Source organism: Prenolepis imparis, unplaced genomic scaffold (assembly GCF_030444845.1).
Source record: "Prenolepis imparis isolate NDT839.2.m4 unplaced genomic scaffold, iyPreImpa1.0 SCAF_10, whole genome shotgun sequence".
Classification (NCBI taxonomy): Eukaryota; Metazoa; Arthropoda; class Insecta; order Hymenoptera; family Formicidae; genus Prenolepis; species Prenolepis imparis.
Window position 1 is genome coordinate 7,545,095 of NW_028141168.1, and position 23,813 is coordinate 7,568,907.

Genomic DNA, 23,813 nt, shown 5'->3' on the forward strand with positions numbered 1-23,813 from the left:
AGTAATTATTACTCCAATTCTGGATAATTCAAATTAATAATGGAGAGATCAACTGAACAGTTTCCGATCCGCCCGGATATCGGAAAATATTTCCCTTTTCATAATCTATCATATATATTGTGTTTGAAATGTTTTTCACTACAAAGTTATTGCACTATCATATATTCTTGATATATTTTCAAAAATTAAATAAATAAAAAATAAAAATTCTGAAAACTCGGAGTTAGTATTCGAATAATCCGAAATTGTCTAAATAGATACCTCTCTTTTTCAGAATGTTCAGATTAGAAATGCTATATAAAAATTTTTTTTTACATTTTTAACATTTATTACTTTATTTTATATTGCATTATGCACAGTTGATCTATTTGCTATGTCACATAAAATCTATATTCTTTAATTCAATGTACAAATGCAAAAGTTTTTAATATATTATTATTCTGTTAATTATAGAATTTTGTTTAAAAAACATAAAACAATAATACATGCTCGTTTTTTACTTTGTAACAACTTTAGGAGAATTCGCAGGCGTCTTTTTCAATTACAGATATATCGGTACTAGATATGATAAAATAAATGACCATATTAGACAATTGTCAGAGACTAAAGAATGTGGACTAAGATGCAATTGCAAAAAATCGTTTTTCGTCATTCGTCAGAGTGTCCGTAGCACAGAGAATCGCAAGCGTATATTATGGACAGCAATGTAATTTGACGCAATAATAAAAAATTAAAGATATTATTTTGTAAAATAAAATAATAATTCTATTAATTAGAGATGTATAAATATATAATTTATTTTAATGTATGATAATTATAATTTAACTTACACTTTTCTATATTAATTTTGACTTATTAAATCAAAATCTTTATAATAAATAAATAAATCTAATAAATTCTTAAATTTGTAAATTCTGCACTTTTTACATGCAAGTTAAACATTAATTTCATGCCTTTTTATGATAAAATAGACCTTTCGACATAAATTATTGTAATTATTATGCTTCATTCTTTTCAAAAAAAATGCAAACGATGATTCATATACATATATGTATATGTATAATGCTTTAGAAACAGATCAGAAATTATATTTCCATATTTTAACAATGTGTATATTTAATAATATTATACAATGTTTTTCAGGCATCTACATTTGCAACTTTGCCGAATAGCATTTGATATAAATGGTTTATTCGAAATGCAAATGACTCTGCAGACAATGTCCTATTTTATCATTTTCACGACGACGTTTTATTTACAATACCACGTGATGTTATGCTTAATTTACAATGATTATGTCGTTAGTTGGAAATTTTTACTTGCTAATTACATGTGGTGTATCTTTGACATAACAAGACTCATATCATTAAACTATATCTGCGAAAGCGTTAGCGCCAAAGTAAGCTGCTTTGCGGTAAATTATAAGAATAAAATGTTCTCACATATATAGTAAAAAAAATACTTGACACAATACTGGATCTGGAATAAGACATCCATAAACTATTTTAATATGATTTAATCAAAAAGGAAATTTAGTTATTTATCTCAAAATAAAAGAAAATTTCAAAAATTCCTTTATGAAAAAGAGAGATGAGTTGTAAATTTATTTATAAATGTCTAACAAAAATTATAGAAAATTATTTCTTATTTATCATTAAGATTATGTGAATAATATGATTAATTTTATATTATTTTAGGCGCAGAAGACTGAGGGTATTATTCATAAATTGACAAATTTGATCTATTTTGTTCAAGCACGCGAAGAGGTAAGATATATAATTCATAACAATTTTTTTACCATTTAAAATAACTCTGATAATCTATTTTTCGATAATATAATTACTTTTGTATATGATATAGATTCGGCAGTTTGTTTTGCAAATATTACTTCGGCCGTTAAAATTCACTGGAATGGGTCTATTTTATTTTGGTTACAAATTTCTTTGTAAGGTTAGTTTTTAATATTATAAATATTTGTAACAACAAAATGTTATTGTAATATAGAAATTAGACTTTAGAAAAAACAATTTAAATAATAATAATCAATGTTTATTTTCAGTTCTTTGTTTCGATTCTCTCTGTTATTATTATTGTAATTCAAATGGATACTTCTGTAAATCAAATAGGTTCTAGTAGAAATAATGTAACATGCTTCGACTTTGAATTTTGAATAGAAAAGAAATGAAGACATATTGCACAGTAATAATTTAAAAATATTATTTAAAACGTTATTAATATAAAAAAATATTATTAATATATTATGTATATTATTCTATTATCTTAATAAATAAATAATGTGTCGACTAAATAAAGTCAAGAATAGATGTGTCTATATCAATTTATTTAAACCATCGCAACAATATGATAACTACCATAGAAATTTTCATATCTGTTTTTTTAAATTTGATATATTATTTTCTCTCATTCTTTCTTTCCATCACTCTTCCTCTTTTTATGTGTATATAATTGTACTATTTAAAAATTATAGTAATTTAAATAATAGAAGAAATTTCGCGAAAATTGCTTTCAAGGATGTTATAATTTTTACACCATTTTATTCAAAATTGCTAACAATCGTTTTTAATAATTTTAATTTTATTTGTAACTGCATAGCTTAAAAATTACAGTATCTTAACAATAACATATTATATGAATGTATTATATAGATACATTTTGTATATATTAGAAAGGCAAAGAAAAAAATATATAAACTGAAAATAATTGTTAACACATTGTACAAGTAATATTTATTTCAAGAATGTGTGTATATCTATGTTATTGTTTAATATTTTAACGTTGCTAATGCAACGATCTAATCAAGTGCCATCTTATCTTCCCGATAAATATATCATTAGCACGCTATACCACCTCAACTAGAAAAATAATAGAATTAACATATATGCAATTGTGTGCGAGTTTGCGATCATGGTTGACACTATAGAAAAGGTTTTAAAGCCTTTTCACTTAGTTATTTATTTCCTTGGTTTTGGAGTTTTTAGACATAATTTGGATCATACAAGACCTTGCTTGAGTATTTTCTATATACTGACTGTGTGGAGTATTTATGCCTACGCATTTTATTATATAGTGGATTTCTTTGCACCGCATCGTATATTTACTGGTTTTTTGATCTTTTTTATAATAATGACAAATTTGTTTGTGACCATAATATCTGGAATCATCAACATTCGCGAACATAAGGTACATTTTTTCTGAATGTTTTATTATAGCATTAATTGTATATGATATGTACAGCGAAACAAAATCACGAAGCACGATTCTAAATTTGAAACTATTTTTATTATTAGTTATTTGATAAGATTTAATTATATTTGTGTGTTAAAGTAAAATTTAATTATATATGAATTAAGTAATCTATTTTTTTATTTATGTAAAATAAAATTTTATGTTTCTAAAATGCAAAAGGTTTTATTTTCAATTATTGCATCATTAGAAAAACCAAAATATTATATTTGATTAATAACTTTTGTATGTGTATATCGTATACGTGATAATACATTTAATTAATATAACTTTTGATGAGATTTTTATTACAAATTATTACTATATTATTAAACAATCATATATGTATATATATATATATATTTTTTTTTTCATATTTTGTGTATTAAAAATATGTTTACAGAATTATATTTTTTTTGTTATTTTTTTATTTCTAGAAAATAAATATGTGTATAAAAAATCTCAGTCTTGTAGACGATACGTTGGAACAACTTGGAACACCCAAGGAATATTATAAAATGCGAAAATCGATAAAATGGATATTGATTATATGGTTTATGATAATTTGCATAACATGGGCATCTGATTCTTTATGGTACATAGAAAGGATTCAAGACATGAGAACTATAATTATTCCCGTCATTATAAATTATCCTTTCTACATTACTACTTTCACGGATTTAGTGTTCATGTTTTTTTTAAGGTTTGTAAAATTTTTTATTTTTTTAATTGTACTAGAACAACACAAGCGCGCGCCATTCCCTGATTTTATATAAAAAAGAATGATATTTTTATATAAAGTTTGTTTGCTTTAATCAGCTGATTTCTGCCAAAAATTATTAATAAAACGTTAATTTGCTAATTAAATTTTAAAATAATAATATGTTAAAAATATTAAAATAGTAATATGTTTTAAATAATATGTTATAATTAAACTGGATTAATATTGTTGGTTATCAGCTGATTTCTGTCAAAAAATATTAATAAATCTTTTCGTCAATAAAATCATAATTAGTCTCGATGTTGTGATTATCTCGATTATTAAAAGATTCTTGTAGAAAATTCTACTTTTTGGTCGCACTTTCTGTTTTAAATTTAAATATTGAATTTTTATGTATTGCATAATTAATTAATATATATATTTTTTTATGCATTGATTGCAATGCATGGATAAAAATATATGAATTAATTATGCAATGCATAAAAATTCATTAATTAAATCTTTAACAGAGAACAAAAATAATAAAATTTTCTACAAGAATCTTTTGATCAAAATATTTGCGCTTTCATTAGATTCGCGCCTCTAATATATATTATGAGTGCTTTCCTATTAGCGACACAAGTCAACACAAGCGTCATTCTGTCTTTTTTCAACATTCAGGAATAATAAAAGATAGAATGATACTTGTGTCAGCTTATGTCGCTAATAGGAAAGCACCCTATGTATCCACCACGCTGCACGTCTCGCGCGAGACTGACCACAAGACTCTGAGTAGCGGTATCGCCAAGTACAGCCCCCACCTCCGTCACGCTGCGCGTCTCGCACGAGACTGACGATCTCGCAATCGCAATGCCTCGAGATTCGAGATCGTCAGTCTCGCGCGAGACGCGCAACGTGGCGGACGTATGGGTTGTGCTTGACGGTACCGCTGCTCAGAGTCTTGCAGTCAGTCTCGCACGAGACGTGCAGCGTGTGGATGTGTACAGAAGCGCGAATCTAATGGAAGCGCAGATATTTTGATCGAAAGATTTTTGTAGAAAATTCTATTTTTTTTTGTTCTCTCTGTTAAAGATTTAAATAATGAATTTTCATGCATTGCATAATTAATTCATATATTTTTATGCATGCATTGCAATCAACGCATAAAAAATTATATATTAATTAATTATGCAATGCATAAAAATTTAGTATTTAAATTTTTAATAGAAAGTGCGAACAAAAAAATAGAATTTTCTACAAGAATCTTGTGATAATCGAAATAATCGCAAGATCGAGACTAATTACGATTTTATTGACGAAAAGATTTATTAATATTTTTTGATAGAAATTAGCTTACTTTAAACATATTTTTAATCTGCATCATAAATAAAAGTATAAAATAAGCATATCATTCTATTGTTTTTTTGTTTTTCTAAAGTACAGATCCATTGATATTAGATTTGATAAAGTCAACGGCTATATTGGGCAATTGTCAGAGACAGAAGAATGTGGATTGAGATGCACTTGGAAAAAATCTCTGGTTACTCGCTACTATGTCCAAAATGCTGAAAATCGCGTGCATATGTTGTGGACTACAATGTAAATTGGTATATGTTAAGATGAAAAAATTAATGAAAGAGATGAAGGATTTATTTTAACATAACAGACAATTTTATTAATTTCAAAATGTATAAATATATAACATTATTGTGTTATAATCTTTTTTACATAATTTTTCTGCATTAATTTGTTGTCTATATTTACTAAAAAAAAATATGTTTTTTCATAAATTTATATAATTGCAAATTTTCAAATTTACGTAAGTAAAATATAAATATTAATTTTTCTCAGCTTTATGACAAAATAATTATTTTAGTGTAAGTTGTAATTTTTATAATATTGAATAAAATTTCTGAATATATATCTGATCATAATTTTAATAAATAAACATTGCATACATATAGTTCTTAGGAATAGATTAGTGATTATATTTTGGTGTCTTGTTAGATATGTTATGTTATATAATTATTAATATAATATTTTTTTAGGCATCTTCATTTGGAACTTTGCAATATAGTTCGTACTATAAATAGTTTATTCGAAGTACAAATGACCCTGCAAATGATAACCTATTTCGTTCTTTTCATTGGGGTATTTTATTATCAATATCACACAGTATTATGTCTCATGCAAATTTATAGCGACACTAAAACTAAACTAATGTTTTTAAATCATGTCGATGTATGGTGCAGCATATACTTAACAAAATTCATAATATTGAATTATATCTGCGAAAACATTAGTACCAAGGTGAGCTTTTAGATGATTATAGATGGAATGTGAAAAAAAAAACTTATTTACAATATGTATGTTTTTTTGACTAGATATAATATTTAATATCTTTAATAGATAACGTTGAAACTATGTATTTTAGTGAAACACTTTTTAACTAAATTTAGTGAAATACTAATAAATTAAAAGCAGAGTAAAAAAATCAATAATTTTTAGTTTTTTTAAATTAAAAAATTGTGAATTTTTTGTTAATAAAAATTACATTTAGTCACCTAAACGTACAATATTTTCTAAACTTATATTATTATTATAAATAAAAATTCACTTGTTCAGGTCGTGTAATTAACTTTATATTATTTTTTAGGCAGAGAAGACCAAATACATGATCTATAAATTAACAAACCTCGTCTATTTTGTCCAGATACGTGAAGATGTAAGAATTTCCTAGTTTCAAATCTTCTGATTTTAGTCTATATTAAGAATTTTTAAATAATATTTATGTTACAATGTAGATTTGCCAGTTCGTTTTACAAATATCACTTCGGCCATTAAAATTGAACGGAATAGGCTTGTTTTACTTTGGCTACAAATTTATTCTTAAGGTCTGTTTTTAATATTATTCGCATCTCTATATATATGTAGGCATAACGTAATTCAAAAGCTATTTCAAAATATAGCAAGAAAAATATTAAACAGTGACAATTATGTTTAATATTTATTTTTAGTTCACTGCAGCAGTTATTTCTGTGGTGATTTTTATGATACAAATGGATAATTCTCCCCTATCTCGAATTTTAATTACTAAAAAAAATAATAGCACATGTTTCGAATAAATAAATATATGATTCTGAAAAGTTCTACGTAATGTCTTTTCAGCATATTATATTTGTATATTTCTAATTGTTTAGTTAATAAAACATTGATTGTAAACAATTATTGTATATAATTATATTGACATAACTTTAATATTATTAATAATGCAATGTAATACTTATTAATTTATTGCATTAATTTGTATTATTTGGTATTTATGATATATATATATATGTATATATCTTTTAAATAACATTTTTTTACATTTATAAATTACATTTTTAATGAATAATCATGTAATATAAGAAAAATCCTTTTAATAATAATTTTACTCGAAAAAATGAATCAGTTATTGATTATGAAGACCTCAAATTTTTCATATTAATATCAATTCATGAAAGAAATATTCCTGCACTTATCACAATTGACATAAGTTAAAAGCTGTCTGTCAGTTATTAGCGTTAATATCGTCTAGTGGTATCGATCAACGTCATTATATGTATATTTATGAAATTAAAAAACATATAACGCTAATTAATTATATCGATTATTTTTTTATTTCATCGTATTGACTGATGAGTAATATGCCAGCTAAATAAGTACGAAGAGATATGTCAGTGTGCTTTAAGAATCTTAAGAGTGTGATAATAACTATTACGATTATCATGAAACAAACATTACATTCTTCTCGCTTCTGTTTTATTCTGCTCTCCATTTAGAGGTTTACACTTTTCAGAGAAATCGTATTTTCTATGATCTGACAATTTCTGACTCGAAAATTAATAGTATGTGGTGCGAGAAAGTTGTATAATATTATGGTCGACACCATACAAGAGGCCTTAATCCTTTCTATTTAGTTGCTTTTCTCTTCGGTTTCGGAATTCTCAGGCATCCTTTGGATTACCCAAGAGTTCGCTTAAGCATATATATTATATATATTGAGTGTATGGAGTATTTATGCCTACATCTTTTATGACATGTTTATCTTTTCTTGGAGTTGTGTAATGAGCATTTATGATTATTTTATAATAATAGTAAATCTGCTTGTGATGATGATATCTATAATCATCACCATTCGCGAACATAAGGTACATTTTCTCTATATAAAATATTGCATTATTCATATAATAGTATGATATCTAATGGAACAAATGACAAAATTGCTTATCAATTTCAAGCTATTCTTATTGTTAATTATCTGTTGAAAGATCACAAATTTACTCATATATATTATCTAAATAAATTCAACTAAATTTATATCTTATATATAAAATAAAATCTTACATTCTTAGAATAAATGTTATTAAAATAAATGTTATTTAAACATTTCAGAGCAATTAAAGAATTAAGCTTAATTAATACATTTGATTTTTTTTAAATGCATCTTCTATATAACAATTTATTCAAAAATTTTAGAAAAAAACTCTTATTATATTTTATTCCTTCATTATCTAGTTATTGCGCATATGTGTTTATTTGTATATCTTATCAAAAATTATTATATCTTTAAAAAAATTCTTTATAATTTTAAACATAAAACATTTTCTTATATATCACTATAATTTTCAGAAATTCAGCGTATTAATAAACAAACTCAATCAAGTGGACGATACACTAGAAGAGCTCGGAACACCCAAAGAATATCGTAGAATGCGAAACTCGATTAAATGGATGATAATTATATGGTTTATATTAATCTGTATAATATGGGCTACTAATTCTGTATGCATCATGGAAATGATTAATGATATAGAGGCCTTTAGAATTTTTATCATCGCAAATTATTCTTACAATATGAATATTTTAATAAATATAATGGTTATGTTTCTTTTAAGGTTTGTATATAAATATGATTTTATTTTAAAATTATTTAATAATAATTATTACTTCAGTTTGGATAACTCAATTTTTAACATTCATTACTTTATTTTATAATGTATTACACACACAAGACACATACAGATCTATATGCTATGTCACGTTAAATCTATATTCTTAAATTTATATTCTTTATATATATAAATGCAAATTATATATATAAATGCAAAAATTAATGTACTCTTATTTCTCTTTAATTATAGAACTTATGAAAAAAAATAATGATATATATACTTGTTTTTATAATAAGTATAGAAAAATTAAGATGCGTCTTTTTCAATTACAGTTATATCGGTACTAGATATGATAAAATAAATGACCATATTAGACAATTGTCAGAGATTAAAGAATGTGGACTGAGATGCATGTACAAAAAATCGTTTCGCATTACTCGCCACTATATCCGTAGCACAGAGAATCGCAAGCGTTTATTATGGACTGCATGTAATTTGATACATGCTAAAGAAAAATTGAAAATAATATTTTGTCAAAAGAAAAGATAATTGTACTAATTAAGAGATGTATAAATATACATATAATTTTAATGTATTATAAATTTATTTTTATTTCTGTATTAATTTTGAAGGCATTTTTTATATTTATTTATCAAAATCTCTATAATAAATAAGTTATAATAAATAAATTTACTTAAGATTAATTCTTAAATTTGTAAAGTTTGCAATCCCTACGAAATGTAAGTTAAACATTAATTTTATAACGTTTTATAATGTTACACATAATTACGATAAAAAAAATCTTTTGACGTAAATTGAGCTTATTGTGTTTCATTCATTTCAATAAAATGCAAACGATGCAATTGTCTCAGAAATAGATCAATAATTATATTTCAACACAATGCCTGTATTTATTATATAATATAATACGATGATATTTTTTTAGGCATCTGCATTCGCAATTTCATCGAATAGCACTCGATATAAATGGTTTATGCAAATGACTCTGCAGACAATGTCGTACTTTATCATTTTAACAACGATGTTTTATTATGAATATCACATAATATTATGCTTAACATACAATAGTGGTAACTTGGAATGGAAAGTTTTACTTTCCAGCATCGTATGGTGTACCTCTGAAATAATAAGACTCATATCATACAACTATATCTGCGAAAGCGTTAGCGCCAAAGTAAATTGCTTTGCGATAAATTAAAAAAAAATTGTTTCTACACACACATATATGTATATATATATAATAAAAATTACTTAACACAATACTGGATCTGGAATATAATATTCAAAACCGTTTTATTCAAAAACTGTTTTAATATGATTTAGTCAAAAGCAAAAAGGACAATTAGTTACTAGACTCGAAATTAAAAAAAAATTTCATTAATTTTTTTATAGAAGAGAGAGTTAATTTATTAAATTATATATAAATATTATCTAAATAAAGTTATTGGAAACTATGCAAATATTATTAAGATTCAGAATGACATAATTAATTTTATTGTATATTTCAGGCTCAGAAGACCGCGAGTATTATTCAAAAATTGACAAATTTTATCCAAGCACGCAAAGAGGTAAGATAAGATAAATAAATAATTCATAACACTCATCCGATTCTAAATAAGTTAAAAAAAATATTTTTTAATAAATAATTACTTTTATATATAATGTAGATTTGCAAGTTTGTTTTGCAAATATTACTTCGTCCGTTAAAATTCAGCGGAATGGGTCTATTTTACTTTGGTCACAAATTTCTTTGTAAGGTTAGCTTGTGATATTATCTGTATTTATAAAAACAAAATGTTATTGTAATATAAAAATTTGATTTTAGCAACAAAATTTCAAATAATAATGATTAATTTTTATTTTCAGTTCTTCGTTTGGGTTCTCTCTGTTATTATTATTATAATCCAAATGGATACTTCTCCTATATGTCAAGTGGTTTCTAATTGGTATAATGTGACATGTTATTAATTATTACAGAATAGAAATGAGATGCAGATTGTTATAGAATTTTATACATTATATTATATCTGTCCAACTAATTATTATTATTTTATATATTTTTAAATACTAAAAGTTCAGTAATACGTATAAATAATAGCTATTATATTTGTATAATAAATACATCGACATTATTATTATATGCTCATCTTAAATAAATATTTTTTTAATACATATCTAATGACCGAATATATTTTGTTTATTTCATCATGTTTTATATATATATATATATATATATATATATATATATATATCTCCGGAAGCATACGAAGCAAGTTGGCTCTCCTAAGTTTTCTTGTGTGAGTCAAGTCGAGCTTGGAAAGGACTTCGTATATGATATATATTACTATATGAATATATATTACATAATTATATGAAAATACATTTTGTACATGACAGAGAAGTGGCAGATAAATTATAGAAATTGAAAATATAAAATTGTTAACACAGTATGCGAATAATTATTATCTCAACAATGTACATCTACGTTATTGTTTAATATTTTAACTATACTAATGCAGCGATCTAATCAAGGGTCATCTCATTAAACTGATAAATATATTAGCACGCTATACCATTTTCAACTTAGAAACTAATAGTTAACATCTGAAATTGCAAGAGATTCGAGCGATCATGATTGATACTATAGAAGAGGCTTTAATTCCTTTTCACTTAGTTGTTTGTTTCGTTGGTTTTGGCATTTTTAAGCATAACTGGGATTATACAATACCTCGTTTGAACATCTTCTATATACTAACTGTGTGGAGTATTTACGCCTGTGCCTTTTATTATATGGTGACTTTATTTGAACCGCAACGTATTTTCACTGGCTTTGTGATCTTTTTCATAGTATTGACAAATTTGTTTGTAACCTTAATATCTATAATTATCAACACTCGCGAACATAAGGTACATGTTTGTGAATTTTTTATTGTAACTTTAATTGTGTGATATGTGCAGCGAAACAAATACCACACGGAGAGAATTTTCTCTTCGAATTTACCTACTTTGAATTTTACTATGCAGTTTAGTAAAATTAATCAAACATATTTTATATTTTATTGTAATAGATATTTTAATTTTTTCGTGATAAATATTAATCACAGAAATTTTCATAAAATTCTTTCCATACCGTATTGTCCCACGATTACCATGATTTTCAGGGTAAATTCTAAGAGAAAATTCTCTCTGTGCATAAAAAACAAATACACGATTTTTGCAAATTTGACACTATATTTATTATTATTAGTTATTTGATACAATCAAATTTATTTTTAAAGTCAAATTTAATTTGTTATGAATTAAAAGTAATATATTTCTTTTATTTATGTAAAATATAATTTTATGTTTCTAAAATACAAAATGTTTTAATCTTTATTGTAGGGGATCATCAGAAGAATCAAAATATTATAATATATTTAATTAATAATATATATATTTATTTTATACATTACATCACACAAAAAGTAGGATAACATTTGATGAAATTTTTATTATTTTTTATTAAATCTATATATATATATATATATATATATATATATATATTTTTTCGATATATATTTTTGTGTACTCCAAAAAAGACGTTTAATATTATATATTCTTTTGTTATTCTTATTCTTAGAAAATCATTATGTGTATGAAAAATCTCGGTCTCGTAGACGATACGTTGGAACAACTTGGAACACCCAAGGAATATTGTAAAATCCGAAACTCAATGAAATGGATATTCATTATATGGTCTATGATAATTTGCATAACATGGGTAATTGATTCTTTCTGGTACACAGAAAGGATTCAGGACAGAAGAGCCATAATTGTCCCCATAATTGTAAATTATCCTTTCCACGTCAATACTTTTATGGATATATTGTTCATGTTTTTTTTAAGGTTTGTTAATTTTTTAATTGTATAAGCATTAGTGTGACGCTTGAATAATTTACCTTTATCAGTTTTTAAATTTATAAATTTATAAAAATGCTATGTTAAAAAAGATATTTCTTCAAAATAATATCCTAAGCGAGAAGTAAACAAGAAGTGACATATTTTTAATCTGTGATATAAATAAAATTATTTAATAAGCATATCATTCTAGTGTTTCTTATTTCTCTAATTCAACTCATTCTCTATTTCAGATACATCGGTACTAGATTTGATAAAATTAACGGCTATATTGGACAACTATCAGAAAGTGAAGAATATGGATTGAGATGCACTTGGAAAAAATCTTTAGCAACTCGCTACTATGTGCGAAATACTGAAAATCGCGAGCATGTGTTGTGGACGATAATGTAAATTGATATATGTTAAGATGAAAATATTAACGACAGAGTTGAAAGATTTATTTTGATATAAAAGACAATTTTATTAATCTAAAAAAAATGTATAAATATATTGCAGTTTATGCAAATGTATTGCATCTTCTATATACAATCTTTCTGCATTAATTTGTGGCAATTTTGTATCTATCTATTGAAAATATCTGTTAGTTTAATTTAAATAATTGCAAATTCCCACAAGTTATGTAATGTCAATATAAATTTTAACTTTTTTTTTAATTTTAATTTTATATCAAAATTATTTCAATATAAGTTGTAGTCTATATAATATTAAATAGAGTTCCTGAATATATCTCTGATCGTACTTAATTCTAAAGAAATGAACATTGCACACATGTAGTACTTAGAAGGAATAGATAGGTGATTATATATTTCAGCGTCTTATAATATATATAGATATATTTATTTATTAATATAACGTTTTTTTTTAGGCATCTTCATTTGGAACTTTGTCGCATAGCTCGCAATATAAATGGTTTTTTTAGAATGCAAATAACTTTACAGATGATGTCCTATTTCGTTCTTTTGACTGGAGTACTTTATTTCGAATATCACACAGTGTTATGTTTTATGCATAATGACGGTAAAAGTATATTAGTATTTCTGATGCATACCAATACATGGTGCAGCATATATTTAACAAAATTGATAACATTGAATTATATCTGCGAAAATGTTAGCATTAAGGTGAGATTTTAGGTAAAATAAAAAAAAAAAATTTACAATTTGTATGTGTATGTGTGTGTGTGTGTTTGTTTGTGTGTGTTTGTGTGTGCTTGGCCTAATATAATATTCAATGTCTCTAATAAGTAACATTGAAACTACATATTTCAGTGAAATAGTTAAATTAAAAGCAGAGTAAGCAAATGAATAACTTTTTAAAGTTTTTAAGATAAAAAAATGGAAATTTTTTATTTATATAAATTGCATATTTATTCATATAAATATGTAACTCTCTAAGCTTATACAATTATAAATAAAGTTACACTCGTAAAATTTACATTATATCATTTTAGGCGGAGAAAACCAAAAACATGATCCATGAATTGGCAAACCTAATCTGCTTTGTCCATATACGCGAAGATGTGAGATAAATCTTTTAGTTTAAAATCTTTCGATTTTACATAATATTTATTAAGAATTTTTAAATGATATTCATGTTACAATGTAGATTTGCCAGTTTGTTTTACAAATATCTCTTAGGCCATTAAAATTTGACGGAATGGGATTGTTTCACTTTGGCTACAAATTTATTCGTAAGGTTGTAGCTTTTAACATTATTATCATCTATATACATATATACAAAATGCAGTTTAAATTTCTTTAATTTTGAAAATTGATAATAAAAATAAACATTAAACAGCGATAATTATTTTTAATATTTAATTTTTACTTTCAGTTCATCGTAGCAATTATTTCTCTGATGATTTTTATGGTGCAAATGGATAGCTCTCCCCTATCTCAAGTTTCAACTAGCAGAAATAATGCAACATGTTACGAATAAATGAGAAAAAACATGTAATTTTGAAGAGTTCTATATAGTATTTTTTCAACTTATTACTTGTGTGTGTGTGTGATATCCGTATATGTATTTCTAATTATTAAGTTAATAAAACGTTGGTTGTAAACAATTGTTGATAATTATATTGACATTACTTTAATATTATCATATTAATAATGCAGTGTTATACTTATTGATTTCATTAATTTATATTATTTGGTATTTATAATATATATCTTTAATTCTAAATAACATTTTTTAACATTTATAAATTAAATTTTTATTAATTAATCATGTAATATAAGAAAAATGAGTTTTATAATAATTTTATAATAATTTGATTTGAAAATATAAATCTGTTATTGATTTAAAAAATCAAATTTTCTACATCGTTTTTAATTCATTAAAAATTATTACTGACTGTCCATTTATCACAATTCTACTGTCAAATAAAAAAATGTCAAATCAAAAATCAATTGACTGCTGTTTTAAGTTAAAAGCTGTATGTTGACATTATTGAAATTAAAGTTTATACATAGAGCCATTATATAACACGTATATATAAATTTATATATGTATATATACATATACGTAGCAGAAAAGATAAAAATTACAACTGAAAAATAATTGCTAATGCTTTGTGAATGAGAATTGATCCTATTGTACATTTATGTTATCGATTAATGATTCAATAATGCAAATTTAATTCAATTTAATTCAAGCGACGCGTTATCTTGTTGTCCTGTTACTGTTATAAATGTGATACTTACACAGTATACTATGTTCAACTCGGAACTTTAATAGTTATTATATGGAATTGAAAGAGAGAGTTGTGTAATATCATGGTCGACACTGTAGAAAAGGCTTTAAATCTTTTCTACTTAGTTGCTTTTCTCCTCGGTTTCGGAATTCTCAGATATCCTTTGGATTACCCGAGAGTTCGTTTGAGTATTTTATATATACTGAGTGTAATTGTCAGAAATTGAAGAGTGTGGACTCAGATGCATGGGGAAAAAAACATGTCTAGTCACTCGTCGTTTTATCCGTAGCACAGAGAATCGAAAGCATATGTTATGGACCGTAATGTAATTTAATATACATTAAGATGAAAAATTGAAGATAACATTTTATAAAAAAAACATGTATAAATATATAACTATTTTTCTAATAAATTTATTTGCAAATTTTTGCATTAATTTTGAGAGCATTTTTTGTATTTATTTATCAAAATCTTTATAATAAGCAAACTCTATAATAAATAAATAAATTTAATAAATTCTTAAATTTGTAACTTTTGCGCTTCTTTTATAATGCAAGTTCAACATTAATTTCATGTTGTTTTACAATAAAATAGAGCTTTTTGGTATAAGTTAAGATTATTGTGCTTTATTTATACCAAATAAAATTTATACCAAAATAAAATGCAAATGCATATTAAGAAATGCATATAATTTCCTAACAAACAGATCGATGATTATATTTCGATGTTTCAACAATGTGTATATTTATTAATATAATACAATGTTTTTAGGCATTTACATTCGCAACTTTGCCGAATAGCACGCGATATAAATAGTTTATTCGAAATGCAAATAACTCTGCAGACAATGTCCTACTTCTTCAAGTTGACGTCAATGTTTTATTATCAATACAACGTGATATTATGCTTATTGAATAATGATGGTGCTGTTTATTGGACAATTTTACTTGATTGCACTATGTGGTGTACTTTCGACTTAATAAGATTGATATCATTTAACTGTATCTGCGAAAGCGTTAGCGCCAAAGTAAGTTGAATATTATAAATTATAAGCTAGATTTTTTAAGGAAAAATTTTTCTTACACGCATACATATATGTATATGCAAATAAAAACTACTTACATAATACTGCATCTGAGATATCATGTTCAAAAATTGTTTTAATATGATTGAATTAAAAAGCTAAAAGGAAAAGTAGTTACTAGTTTCAAACTAAAAAAAATATTCGAGTTAATTCTTCATAGAAGAGAGTTGCAAAAAATTATAATTGTCAAATTAAAATATTGAAAATTAAGCAATTATTATTAAGATTATAAATAACTTGATTAATTTTATATTATTTTAGGCGCAGAAGACCGAGGGTATTGTTCATAAATTAACAAATATTACTTATTTTGTTCAAGCACGCGAAGAAGTAAGATAAATGATTTATAAGAATTTCCCATTGTAAATAATTTATATAAATTATTTCGCAATAATATAATTACTTTTACATGTAATGTAGATTTGCCAGTTTGTTTTGCAAATATCACTTCGGCCGATAAAATTTACTGGAATTGGTCTATTTTACTTTGGTCACAAATTTCTTTGTAAGGTTAGCTTGTGATATTATCTGTATTTATAAAAACAAAATGTTATTGTAATATAAAAATTTGATTTTAGCAACAAAATTTCAAATAATAATGATTAATTTTTATTTTCAGTTCTTCGTTTGGGTTCTCTCTGTTATTATTATTATAATCCAAATGGATACTTCTCCTATATGTCAAGTGGTTTCTAATTGGTATAATGTGACATGTTATTAATTATTACAGAATAGAAATGAGATGCAGATTGTTATAGAATTTTATACATTATATTATATCTGTCCAACTAATTATTATTATTTTATATATTTTTAAATACTAAAAGTTCAGTAATACGTATAAATAATAGCTATTATATTTGTATAATAAATACATCGACATTATTATTATATGCTCATCTTAAATAAATATTTTTTTAAGACATATCTAATGACCGAATATATTTTGTTTATTTCATCATGTTTTATATATATATATATATATATATCTCCGGAAGCATACGAAGCAAGTTGGCTCTCCTAAGTTTTCTTGTGTGAGTCAAGTCGAGCTTGGAAAGGACTTCGTATATGATATATATTACTATATGAATATATATTACATAATTATATGAAAATACATTTTGTACACGACAGAGAAGTGGCAGATAAAATATAGAAATTGAAAATATAAAATTGTTAACACAGTATGCGAATAATTATTATCTCAACAATGTACATCTACGTTATTGTTTAATATTTTAACTATACTAATGCAGCGATCTAATCAAGGGTCATCTCATTAAACTGATAAATATATTAGCACGCTATACCATTTTCAACTTAGAAACTAATAGTTAACATCTGAAATTGCAAGAGATTCGAGCGATCATGATTGATACTATAGAAGAGGCTTTAAATCCTTTTCACTTAGTTGTTTGTTTCGTTGGTTTTGGCATTTTTAAGCATAACTGGGATTATACAATACCTCGTTTGAACATCTTCTATATACTAACTGTGTGGAGTATTTACGCCTGTGCCTTTTATTATATGGTGACTTTATTTGAACCGCAACGTATTTTCACTGGCTTTGTGATCTTTTTCATAGTATTGACAAATTTGTTTGTAACCTTAATATCTATAATTATCAACACTCGCGAACATAAGGTACATGTTTGTGAATTTTTTATTGTAACTTTAATTGTGTGATATGTGCAGCGAAACAAATACCACACGGAGAGAATTTTCTCTTCGAATTTACCTACTTTGAATTTTACTATGCAGTTTAGTAAAATTAATCAAACATATTTTATATTTTATTGTAATAGATATTATTATTTTTATCGTGATAAATATTAATCACAGAAATTTTCATAAAATTCTTTCCATACCGTATTGTCCCACGATTACCATGATTTTCAGGGTAAATTCTAAGAGAAAATTCTCTCTGTGCATAAAAAACAAATACACGATTTTTGCAAATTTGACACTATATTTATTATTATTAGTTATTTGATACAATCAAATTTATTTTTAAAGTCAAATTTAATTTGTTATGAATTAAAAGTAATATATTTCTTTTATTTATGTAAAATATAATTTTATGTTTCTAAAATACAAAATGTTTTAATCTTCATTGTAGAGGATCATCAGAAGAATCAAAATATTATAATATATTTAATTAATAAAATATATATTTATTTTATACATTACATCACACAAAAAGTAGGATAACATTTGATGAAATTTTTATTATTTTTTATTAAATCTATATATATATATATATATATATATATTTTTTTTTTTTCGATATATATTTTTGTGTACTCCAAAAAAAACGTTTAATATTATATATTCTTTTGTTATTCTTATTCTTAGAAAATCATTATGTGTATGAAAAATCTCGGTCTCGTAGACGATACGTTGGAACAACTTGGAACACCCAAGGAATATTGTAAAATCCGAAACTCAATGAAATGGATATTCATTATATGGTCTATGATAATTTGCATAACATGGGTAATTGATTCTTTCTGGTACACAGAAAGGATTCAGGACAGAAGAGCCATAATTGTCCCCATAATTGTAAATTATCCTTTCCACGTCAATACTTTTATGGATATATTGTTCATGTTTTTTTTAAGGTTTGTTAATTTTTTAATTGTATAAGCATTAGTGTGACGCTTGAATAATTTACCTTTATCAGTTTTTAAATTTATAAATTTATAAAAATGCTATGTTAAAAAAGATATTTCTTCAAAATAATATCCTAAGCGAGAAGTAAACAAGAAGTGACATATTTTTAATCTGTGATATAAATAAAATTATTTAATAAGCATATCATTCTAGTGTTTCTTATTTCTCTAATTCAACTCATTCTCTATTTCAGATACATCGGTACTAGATTTGATAAAATTAACGGCTATATTGGACAACTATCAGAAAGTGAAGAATATGGATTGAGATGCACTTGGAAAAAATCTTTAGTAACTCGCTACTATGTGCGAAATACTGAAAATCGCGAGCATGTGTTGTGGACGATAATGTAAATTGATATATGTTAAGATGAAAATATTAACGACAGAGTTGAAGGATTTATTTTGATATAAAAGACAATTTTATTAATCTAAAAAAAATGTATAAATATATTGCAGTTTATGCAAATGTATTGCATCTTCTATATACAATCTTTCTGCATTAATTTGTGGCAATTTTGTATCTATCTATTGAAAATATCTGTTAGTTTAATTTAAATAATTACAAATTCCCACAAGTTACGTAATGTAAATATAAATTTTAACTTTTTTTTAAATTTTAATTTTATATCAAAATTATTTCAATATAAGTTGTAGTCTATATAATATTAAATAGAGTTCCTGAATATATCTCTGATCGTACTTAATTCTAAAGAAATGAACATTGCACACATGTAGTACTTAGAAGGAATAGATCGGTGATTATATATTTCAGCGTCTTATAATATATATAGATATATTTATTTATTAATATAACGTTTTTTTTTAGGCATCTTCATTTGGAACTTTGTCGTATAGCTCGCAATATAAATGGTTTTTTTAGAATGCAAATAACTTTACAGATGATGTCCTATTTCGTTCTTTTGACTGGACTACTTTATTTCGAATATCACACAGTGTTATGTTTTATGCATAATGACGGTGAAAGTATATTAGTATTTCTGATGTATACCAATACATGGTGCAGCATATATTTAACAAAATTGATAACATTGAATTATATCTGCGAAAATGTTAGCATTAAGGTGAGATTTTAGGTAAAATAAAAAAAAAAATTTACAATTTGTATGTGTGTGTGTGTGTGTGTGTGTGTGTGTGTGTGTGTGTGTGTGTTTGTTTGTGTGTGTTGTGTGTGCTTGGCCTAATATAATATTCAATGTCTCTAATAAGTAACATTGAAACTACATATTTCAGTGAAATAGTTAAATTAAAAGCAGAGTAAGCAAATGAATAACTTTTTAAAGTTTTTAAGATAAAAAAATGGAAATTTTTTATTTATATAAATTGCATATTTATTCATATAAATATGTAACTCTCTAAGCTTATACAATTATAAATAAAGTTACACTCGTAAAATTTACATTATATCATTTTAGGCGGAGAAAACCAAAAACATGATCCATGAATTGACAAACCTAATCTGCTTTGTTCATATACGCGAAGATGTGAGATAAATCTTTTAGTTTAAAATCTTTCGATTTTACATAATACTTATTAAGAATTTTTAAATGATATTCATGTTACAATGTAGATTTGCCAGTTTGTTTTACAAATATCTCTTAGGCCATTAAAATTTGACGGAATGGGATTGTTTTACTTTGACTACAAATTTATTCGTAAGGTTGTAGCTTTTAACATTATTATCATCTATATACATATATACAAAATGCAGTTTAAATTTCTTTAATTTTGAAAATTGATAATAAAAATAAACATTAAACAGCGATAATTATTTTTAATATTTAATTTTTACTTTCAGTTCATCGTAGCAATTATTTCTCTGATGATTTTTATGGTGCAAATGGATAGCTCTCCCCTATCTCAAGTTTCAACTAGCAGAAATAATGCAACATGTTACGAACAATTAAGAAAAAACATGCAATTTTGAAGAGTTCTATATAGTATTTTTTCAACTTATTACTTGTGTGTGTGTGTGATATCCGTATATGTATTTCTAATTATTAAGTTAATAAAACGTTGGTTGTAAACAATTGTTGATAATTATATTGACATTACTTTAATATTATCATATTAATAATGCAGTGTTATACTTATTGATTTCATTAATTTATATTATTTGGTATTTATAATATATATCTTTAATTCTAAATAACATTTTTTAACATTTATAAATTAAATTTTTATTAATTAATCATGTAATATAAGAAAAATGAGTTTTATAATAATTTTATAATAATTTGATTTGAAAATATAAATCTGTTATTGATTTAAAAAATCAAATTTTCTACATCGTTTTTAATTCATTAAAAATTATTACTGACTGTCCATTTATCACAATTCTACTGTCAAATAAAAAAATGTCAAATCAAAAATCAATTGACTGCTGTTTTAAGTTAAAAGCTGTATGTTGACATTATTGAAATTAAAGTTTATACATAGAGCCATTATATAACACGTATATATAAATTTATATACGTATATATACATATACGTAGCAGAAAAGATAAAAATTACAACTGAAAAATAATTGCTAATGCTTTGTGAATGAAAATTGATCCTATTGTACATTTATGTTATCGATTAATGATTCAATAATGCAAATTTAATTCAATTTAATTCAAGCGACGCGTTATCTTGTTGTCCTGTTACTGTTATAAATGTGATACTTACACAGTATACTATGTTCAACTCGGAACTTTAATAGTTATTATATGGAACTGAAAGAGAGAGTTGTGTAATATCATGGTCGACACTGTAGAAAAGGCTTTAAATCTTTTCTACTTAGTTGCTTTTCTCCTCGGTTTCGGAATTCTTAGATATCCTTTGGATTACCCGAGAGTTCGTTTGAGTATTTTATATATACTGAGTGTAATTGTCAGAAATTGAAGAGTGTGGACTCAGATGCATGGGGAAAAAAACATGTCTAGTCACTCGTCGTTTTATCCGTAGCACAGAGAATCGAAAGCATATGTTATGGACCGTAATGTAATTTAATATACATTAAGATGAAAAATTGAAGATAACATTTTATAAAAAAAACATGTATAAATATATAACTATTTTTCTAATAAATTTATTTGCAAATTTTTGCATTAATTTTGAGAGCATTTTTTGTATTTATTTATCAAAATCTTTATAATAAGCAAACTCTATAATAAATAAATAAATTTAATAAATTCTTAAATTTGTAACTTTTGCGCTTCTTTTATAATGCAAGTTCAACATTAATTTCATGTTGTTTTACAATAAAATAGAGCTTTTTGGTATAAGTTAAGATTATTGTGCTTTATTTATACCAAATAAAATTTATACCAAAATAAAATGCAAATGCATATTAAGAAATGCATATAATTTCCTAACAAACAGATCGATGATTATATTTCGATGTTTCAACAATGTGTATATTTATTAATATAATACAATGTTTTTAGGCATTTACATTCGCAACTTTGCCGAATAGCACGCGATATAAATAGTTTATTCGAAATGCAAATAACTCTGCAGACAATGTCCTACTTCTTCACGTTGACGTCAATGTTTTATTATCAATACAACGTGATATTATGCTTATTGAATAATGATGATGCTGTTTATTGGACAATTTTACTTGATTGCACTATGTGGTGTACTTTCGACTTAATAAGATTGATATCATTTAACTGTATCTGCGAAAGCGTTAGCGCCAAAGTAAGTTGAATATTATAAATTATAAGCTAGATTTTTTAAGGAAAAATTTTTCTTACACGCATACATATATGTATATGCAAATAAAAACTACTTACATAATACTGCATCTGAGATATCATGTTCAAAAATTGTTTTAATATGATTGAATTAAAAAGCTAAAAGGAAAAGTAGTTACTAGTTTCAAACTAAAAAAAATATTCGAGTTAATTCTTCATAGAAGAGAGTTGCAAAAAATTATAATTGTCAAATTAAAATATTGAAAATTAAGCAATTATTATTAAGATTATAAATAACTTGATTAATTTTATATTATTTTAGGCGCAGAAGACCGAGGGTATTGTTCATAAATTAACAAATATTACTTATTTTGTTCAAGCACGCGAAGAAGTAAGATAAATGATTTATAAGAATTTCCCATTGTAAATAATTTATATAAACTATTTCGCAATAATATAATTACTTTTACATGTAATGTAGATTTGCCAGTTTGTTTTGCAAATATCACTTCGGCCGATAAAATTTACTGGAATGGGTCTATTTTACTTTGGTCACAAATTCCTTTATAAGGTAAGCTGTTAATATTATTTTTATTTTGTGACAATAAAATTATTGTAATATAAAAATTAGACTTTAGCAGGGAAATTTAAATAAGAATAATTGTTTATTTTCAGTTCTTAATTTGGGTTATAACTGTTATTATTATTGTAATTCAAATGGATACAATTCCCACATATAAAATAGGTTCTAGCTGGAATAATCTGACATGTTACGAGTTTTAGAATAGAAATTCAATCGATGCAAATTGTTATAAAATTTTATATATTATATCTGTCCAAATAATAATTATTATTTT

The 23,813-nt window shown here is 24.5% G+C and overlaps 2 protein-coding genes and 1 long non-coding RNA gene across 3 annotated transcripts in view; 2 read left to right on the forward strand and 1 right to left on the reverse strand.

Moving 5' to 3' along the window:
- The window catches only part of LOC145941927 (uncharacterized), a 244,271-nt gene that overhangs the window by 56,903 nt on the left and 163,555 nt on the right, over window positions 1-23,813 (reverse strand). The window lies entirely within an intron of this gene.
- LOC145941483 (uncharacterized) lies at window positions 486-6,877 on the forward strand. Its single transcript, XM_083047595.1, has 8 exons — window positions 486-706; window positions 1,144-1,399; window positions 1,698-1,766; window positions 1,861-1,950; window positions 5,382-5,542; window positions 5,992-6,253; window positions 6,600-6,668; window positions 6,748-6,877. Exons 1-8 carry the CDS (start codon window positions 486-488, stop codon window positions 6,847-6,849), a joined length of 1,230 nt encoding a protein of 409 aa, XP_082903721.1. The 3' UTR covers window positions 6,850-6,877.
- LOC145941484 (putative gustatory receptor 28b) lies at window positions 15,579-23,739 on the forward strand. Its single transcript, XM_083047596.1, has 9 exons — window positions 15,579-15,674; window positions 16,341-16,523; window positions 16,842-16,910; window positions 18,936-19,201; window positions 19,447-19,602; window positions 22,705-22,960; window positions 23,279-23,347; window positions 23,438-23,527; window positions 23,632-23,739. Exons 1-9 carry the CDS (start codon window positions 15,579-15,581, stop codon window positions 23,737-23,739), a joined length of 1,293 nt encoding a protein of 430 aa, XP_082903722.1.

Bases quoted from the DNA above. Each gene is read 5' to 3' on its own strand.
- LOC145941483 (XM_083047595.1), top strand. From the start codon at position 486: ATGCTCGTTTTTTACTTTGTAACAACTTTAGGAGAATTCGCAGGCGTC. The intron at 5,543-5,991 runs GTAAATTGGTAT...ATATTTTTTTAG, and splicing joins CATATGTTGTGGACTACAAT to GCATCTTCATTTGGAACTTT. The intron at 6,669-6,747 runs GTAAGAATTTCC...GTTACAATGTAG, and splicing joins TTGTCCAGATACGTGAAGAT to ATTTGCCAGTTCGTTTTACA.
- LOC145941484 (XM_083047596.1), top strand. From the start codon at position 15,579: ATGGTCGACACTGTAGAAAAGGCTTTAAATCTTTTCTACTTAGTTGCT. The intron at 16,524-16,841 runs GTAAGTTGAATA...ATATTATTTTAG, and splicing joins GCGAAAGCGTTAGCGCCAAA to GCGCAGAAGACCGAGGGTAT. The intron at 23,528-23,631 runs GTAAGCTGTTAA...GTTTATTTTCAG, and splicing joins GTCACAAATTCCTTTATAAG to TTCTTAATTTGGGTTATAAC.